The sequence below is a fragment of the Petromyzon marinus genome, chromosome 37, assembly GCF_048934315.1.
Source record: "Petromyzon marinus isolate PM22_M1 ecotype Great Lakes invasive population chromosome 37, UKy_Petmar_22M1.pri1.0, whole genome shotgun sequence".
Classification (NCBI taxonomy): Eukaryota; Metazoa; Chordata; class Hyperoartia; order Petromyzontiformes; family Petromyzontidae; genus Petromyzon; species Petromyzon marinus.
The window spans coordinates 22,467,552-22,474,435 of NC_133703.1; the positions used below are offsets into that span (position 1 = coordinate 22,467,552).

Sequence of the window (6,884 nt, forward strand, 5' to 3'; positions counted from 1 at the left end):
ACATTTCTTGTGATATTGTGGCAAATTCTCCAGAAGTGTTAACAACATTTTTAAGCACCCTGTATTACTGTTGCTATTATATAACCTGCGGGTATCAGGAATTGTGGTATCTCGGGTAGTGGAAGCGACAGCAGCAGCCACTTCCAAGCCATAGCGCCAGAACAGGACCCCACTGCTTCTCGAAAAGAGCAAGAAAGCTAAGTTGGGCCTTACCTGGTAAAATGAAAATCTTTTTTTGGTGGATTCATCCCGCTCATCCCCCGGTACGTGCACCCCGCCAGGTGTTCGGGATGCTGGAGAAGGCCAAGCGAGACTACTGCCTCGACGACTACTCCATCAGCCAGATCTCCCTGGAGCAGGTCTTCCTGGGCTTCGCTCGCTTCCAGCGGCACACGGAGGAGCGCCCCGAGTGACCTCCTCCTCCCCCGCATCACCGCAGCCCGGGAAACAGCGTCTGAAAATCCTCGTCCGGAGGGGCTGGGCTTGTTTTTCGCGAGGGCGCTCGCTCGCTCGCGATGGGCGACAGGCTGCGTTGTGAGCAACGCCCGTGAACCCAGGTTTAAGCGCCGTCCCCAGCCATCAGGGCAACGCGGCCGCGCCCGTCAACCGACTGGAATCGCCGTCGCCGCAACTCTCCGTCCATTCACGCGCGATGATGGCTGTCGCGTTGTTTGCACTGCACGATGACCTCCGCTCGACAAAGAGTGTTTCCGTCTCGGTGTCCGCGTATCCTGTCCGCCGACGGCGGACGCGGCCCCGTTCTTTTAAAATGAAAATGAATTTCACTTCGCGTGAGAAGCATGCAGGCCCGCATCGGGCGCGTGCGAGCCCCTGCGCATCACGGCCTACTCCTGCATGCCACTTGTACTTTCTACAGTAGAAGTGCCTGAGCTTTTGCGATATGAGCTGTACATTGTTTTCCCTTGCAGACGCCGGTGAACGCATCGTTGATTTCTCACGCTCTTGTCGACACTTGACGCGTGCAAGCGTGAATTCAGCCATCGCTGGCAGGGTGGACGTGAAGTTACGTTCGTCGGTAATTATGTTGCAGATCTCAGATATGAAAATTTCAGTTAGTTTTTCTCATATGGTCGTCATACTGTAAATTTCAGTTTTTTGTTTCAATATACTGATATATATACGTTTGATGTTACATGAACAGATGTCTTCTATAAGGTATATTTTGCACACAGTTACTTAAGAAAAATCGATGATAGATAAAGCAATTTTAGCTACAGTACTCATTACTGTCTTGCTTACACGTTCAGGTTTTGAAGGAATGCGCATACATCCGAACCAACTCCCGTCAAAAGGGTTGCGTTATATATACGTGCACACATCACGAATGACCTCGGTTTTACGGCTGTCTCTCAGCATGATAAGCGTTCTGCTTTCAGCACACAGGTTGGGAACACATTTATAATGAAAGCTGCACTTTTGGAATTTTCTCGCATGCGATCGTTTATAGCTCACTCACTCTCACCTCTCCACGTGTGCTTTTAAACATCGCCAGTTTTACAATCCGCTTGCTTCCAAGCCAGCCCCCCACGTCGTCCCGAGGAGTTGTGGTGACGTTGGAGCCGTTGGGTTTGGACGTCACCTCTCGGCATTGCGTACGAGAGCCCACCGTAATATCGCTGAGTTGACCGCATAGCACGGCTGCTACAACACACATCGGGCTCTCTCTGAGCAGTTGGATTTCGAGCCCACCTCCGATTAAAGATGGAATCGGGGTAACGGATTCCCATTTTGTGCGAGTGCCGGGTTTAGTGGACCAGCGTCCGTTCGCATGCCGATGGCGCTGTGACGTCTCCTGCATGTGAACGGAAGCGTCAGGAAACCCGGCGGCATTCGTTTAACGGGCTGCACCCTGCTGACGAGAGGCAGAAAGTCGAAATCGGTCTGCTACCGCATGCTGTTGGAAAAGATTGATCCATAAGGCCCCGCAATCTGATTGACCAAAATGTCATCTTTACACGGGGTAAAGCAGATCCTTGTCTGTGTGCACATTATTTTTCTGTTATCCATGATTGGAGGCTCGGCTTCCAACATCAAGAGTCTCGCACGGCCTTTCAACCCCCAGCTCTTGACTTTTGCTCACATTCGTGGACGGTGTTGTGGGTGCACAGCCCTCGCCACCCAAGTCCCTGGGTCTCTGTCATTCCCGTAGAGCGGGCGCGCCTCCGCACGGCTTCTATGCGCAACTCGCCGTCTTGGGAATTGTCCTGCTGAGCTCGGGCACGAGAGTCCGTATTGGTGCGTGACCCGTCTTGTGGCCGCGCAGTCAAGAGGTCGCTCAAACCGAACTTTTTCATTTCCTCGCATTCTCCGCCCACATTGAGCCTCAACAAGACACGGCTTCGATTTGGCGATTGTGAGGTTTTTGTGTTGAGTATACACTGGTGTGGGTGTGCTGATGATCTCAAAGGGAGCTATCAGGTTCTGTGTAAATACAACTGTGTGCCGTGCAAATGGGACGATATTATTCAGCCTTGGGGGCTTTAGGTTATTTCGGTGCTCGTTGATATAAAATATCGTTACTTTTTCCATTTTATATATGGCGGCTTTTGTCATAGGTTGAGCTTGTGGACCACTATTAGGATAATTTGGCACGTTTTTTTTTTTAAAATACCAAAATCAAGCACTCAATGCAAATAGAAAATATACCGTATTGTTTTTCAAAAGAGAATTTGAGAACAGCACATATGTTTATCGATACTGTAATTAGAGAGCTTCAATAAGTAAATACGTCTGATATCAACCGTGCGCACAAATGCAAGTTAAAGCGTTTGATAAATTCCTTAGAATGACACTTTGAAGGTCGATGTGCGTCTGCGGTGTAATTCAGGGGTGATGCTCAATTCTGGCCGCATCCCATTGATTTTGTCTGCCGATCCGTGCCCCGAGCGCCGAGCGCAGTTGGGCAGTGCGTCCGCACGAGTGCAGCAGGTGGCACGTCGAGTCCTCGGGGCGCTGTCATCCGTTTCAAATCCCTTTTTTTAAGCCGAAAGCCACTCTGCAGATGTGACGCTTGAGAGAAGCCCGCAGTCTCGTGGGAGATCCTCCACTTTCCCCGCTGCGCGACCGAGCCGTATCCGGCGCCGTGCCGAGCCAGACCGGCTCAGGAGGAGCGGCGGTGGGGTTGTTTGACCCACCGCATCGGCCGCACGCGGCGGGCAGGTTGAGGGCGCTCGTAGTTGATGTTGTGCAATGGTGACGCCATCACCACTTCTATTTTAAGGCATATGTACTTTTATACGTCTATATTGGAGCGTAGAACTATTTGATTTAATTAAGCCGATGTGGGCCTCATGTCTGCCAGTTCCTTTTAGACCAGGCTTCCCAAATTATAATTCTCGTTTCCAGCCGTGGTGCTGTTTTTTTTCTTAAAATCAAATACTGTTTACGCAATATCTTTAAAAAAACTAAATTTCACACAATTGCGGAAGATTGGTGAAGTTGAAATGTGGGCCATTGCACGAGTGACGACGAGAGTTTGGATACGTCCAGCTTAGATGAGCAAGTTGATCTTTGGGGTGGGGGGGAAAGATACCTGTGAACATCCAAATACTGTACACGTCTAATACAGGCCTGCGTGAGGCCGTGCTTAAAGTTCCAGACGTGTCCCCCCCCCCCCCCCGGCTTGCTGACACGTGAAGCTGATTTTGCGACGTTAAAATGACCGCGTCCGCCTTGCGTCGATCCCATGCGCGTGCAAGTGGCGAGTTGCGTGCGATTACTTGAAAGCATCGCCGTCGGGACCACTGTGCAGACAAACGAAACTAAAAAGAGTCTCGATTGTGCATCTGGGCCAAATGTGTGTGGAGCCAATGGCGTTCCGTGTTGGTGGCTGTCACTCGCAGAGTTCGCCCAACGCGCCCGAGAGAGGAGCCGGTCTTCGCGCTTTCCGTGGAACTCGCGAGCTCAGACCACGGCCGTTGGCCGGCAGGGCCAGATTAAGTTTGATGGGGGGGGGAGCGGCCCGAGGGCTGTTATAGTTTAGGGAGGCGGTTGGGGGGGGTCCTCTTTGTATCTTCAATTTCTTACCTTTTTTTCATCATCATCATCATCACCTATGCCCGGTGCCAAACACTCCATTGTTGTCATTCAGTGTGGTTATTTAAACAGAACAAGTTTAACAAAACTAATTTAAAATGTGTCACATTATTTGGTGGGGAATACACGGCGGTGCTTTGGCTATAATGATATCAAATTGCCTATAGGATGTATGACATGGATACAGTATTGCATTTAAGCCGTTATAAAGCAGGACATTTGGGGGGGGGGAGCGGCCCCCTAAAACTCCGAAGTCTGAGCTCCACACGACGCGTCACAAACCCGCCGGCTCCTCACTCGGTCGCCTGTTTTAAGTCCAACGATTTGGGAATAAAATAAAACGTCTTTCCTGCCAAGGATTTTCAATGCATAACCATTTGAGTTGAGCCCTCTCGGGTGAGGTGAGGCTTGCGTTTGGTAGGTTTTTTTACTTGGTGCTGTGGAATGTCTTGCAATGAAAAGGGATTTAGCATTTAACGAAAATGATTGTACATATGCAGACATATCTACCTTGTTGGTTTGTAGTAGCTTACTTAGCCTGAAATTGTGATTTGTTTTTAATCTGGGTGGTTAGCGTGTGGCAAGATTTTGTTGAAATGTTTTTTCCACTAAAGTCTCTATTGAATAATGTTTTATCGTGACCAATGAGCGGACATGGCAGACCTGTTTGCTTGGCATGTCCCGATCCCTTTAGAGTCTGGCCCATTGATTTGGTGAGATGAATGAGACGCCATCCTATAGCAGTGCCCATTTCTTTTTCTCCACGCTCGGTGGGGAGAGACTGTGGGTGGGACAGAGTGAGAGTGACCGTCAGCAGATGGAGTCGCCCTGCTGTGATAGCCGAAATAATTAATTTTGTTCCAGATCCGTCCTGCCAGCTGTGTGTGTCCAGCACGGAATATTAATAAGAGAGGCTGATACCATTCAATGGGCATTTTAACAGACTCGGCCGTTCAGTCAGTTCGAAGGGAGACCATCTGTCGCTGTGTGGACACGTCGTCCCGTCTCGATGCGTAAACTCCCGCAGCGAAACTGCGCTCACTTCAGTTGGCGATCGACGTTCGGACGACGTATCGGAGCGAACCGCGACCCTCAGAAGGAATGGCACCGCCCACGTGGTAGCCCCCTCATGATCCGTGGGTCAAACAAATCAATCGAGACATCGGTGCACGCGGCAGCGAGAGCGGTTTTTTGTTGTTGCGAATGCTGTCGCAAGAGGTCACACGTTTGGCGCAACGGCCCTTCGCTGAATGTGCGTGATGATTGATTTTCCATTCGGTGTTGTTTTGAATGAATGATGGGCAGGTTCGTGCTCTCTCAAGAGGCTTAACCCAATCTGCCCGTCTTTACCCCGAATATGGCATTCCATTTTCTAGTCACATGTTTGTTTTGTATTCGATTTCGGTTGTGTGATTGATATGCTTCTCGTTGTTTGGCAATTTTTCTGTTTCTTATTTGCAAAAATAAGTTTCAAACGGTTCTTGTTTCAATGTATGATTGTCCTTGATTGATAATGGACTTAAAAAAATCTGGGTTGATAACAATGCACGTGTGCGGTTCTGCTTTGTTGTTTAACTTGTTTAAAACCATTATTTATAGTCTTGTAACAAGAATAATTTATAAAGGACCTTTTAAAATATACAGTCGTGTTATGGTCTCCATTATGCTAAAATGAAAAAAACATAGCGAGAGTCGGAGACGGTATAAATGTTGATATACTGTACAAAAAGTGATATGTACACTCTAAGTAATTCGTTTGTACGCCAATACTCGATGCAGAAGATACTTTGGCTTCGATCGTCCGCGAAGTTCAAGGGCTGCAATGCGAATCCGCAGAGATGGAACGATAGCTCTCCCAGTCAGTGTGCAACTGTGGTCACCCAGAACACAACATTGAACATATAGCGACTCAATGCCCGATTCACAGATGCGAAGGGAGGCATCACTGCGATACACTCTGCCACTTCTCGCACAATTACGTGGCTCAACCGCCGCATTGCAACGTGATAGTTCTCGCTGTGTACACGGTGCCGGGTGAAGCGAGTGCGGGACCTTTAGCATATGTTATAAAGAGGTCCTTAATTAAAAAAAATATTAAAACAAATTTTTAACTTGCACAATGAAGTAATTGTATTTTTTTATTTACTATACAGCCAAATAATACGACAAATCGCTAACCTTAAACACCCAGTCGTTCTTAAAAGTTGAAGGCGGTATAGTACTATAGTAATAGAGCAAGTGCAGAATCACTGAACCGGAAGGATACATAATCCGGCATTGGCTGTCCATCAACAGCAACCACATGAAGGAGACTCCAATCCCCAACTCTTATCTGTACCAATCGGACCTCTGTGCCATGGACTTCAAGACCAGGCTCAATCTATTTCCTCTTCTCTGCCTTTGAATGGAGTCTCTTGGTAGGCACACGCTATGGTTATGTGTACACACACATCCACCCATTTAGCCTGTGCGGTGCGTCCCAATCTTTCGCACAGCATCTTGAGTTGTGGCTGCATAAAGATGTCACGTTATTGTTACAGATTGCAAGTGACGGAACACTCGGGCACACTCGTCAATGACAGCGCCTTAAAAATAAAACCGGCGGGCGACGTTCCGAGCAATGGCCCTTCAGTCAACCCGTAGCCCATGCTTGGTTATCGTGACCTCGTGTCAGCCAGCCTTCGACACTTCACGTGGCCTCAGGGTGCACCTAGCCTGGCACAAGCGCGAACTGCGGCTGTCTTTGGTCATAATTTCAACCGCAAAACGGGGAGATCAAAACCTGAAGATAATCGGTTTTGATCTTCCACGAAGCTCGTGGTCCACTC

The 6,884-nt window shown here is 48.7% G+C and overlaps 1 protein-coding gene across 2 annotated transcripts in view; it reads left to right on the plus strand.

Annotated features, from left to right (window-relative positions):
- Nucleotides 1-5,695, plus strand: part of ABCA3 (ATP binding cassette subfamily A member 3) — a 56,484-nt gene extending 50,789 nt beyond the window's left edge. For both annotated transcript variants that reach the window (XM_076072143.1, XM_076072144.1), the window contains exon 31: nt 282-5,695. In XM_076072143.1, coding sequence (XP_075928258.1) covers nt 282-413 — 132 coding nt within the window. In that variant the 3' untranslated portion in view covers nt 414-5,695. The remainder of the gene's footprint in view (nt 1-281) is intronic.
- The last annotated feature ends 1,189 nt before the right edge of the window (nt 5,696-6,884 follow it).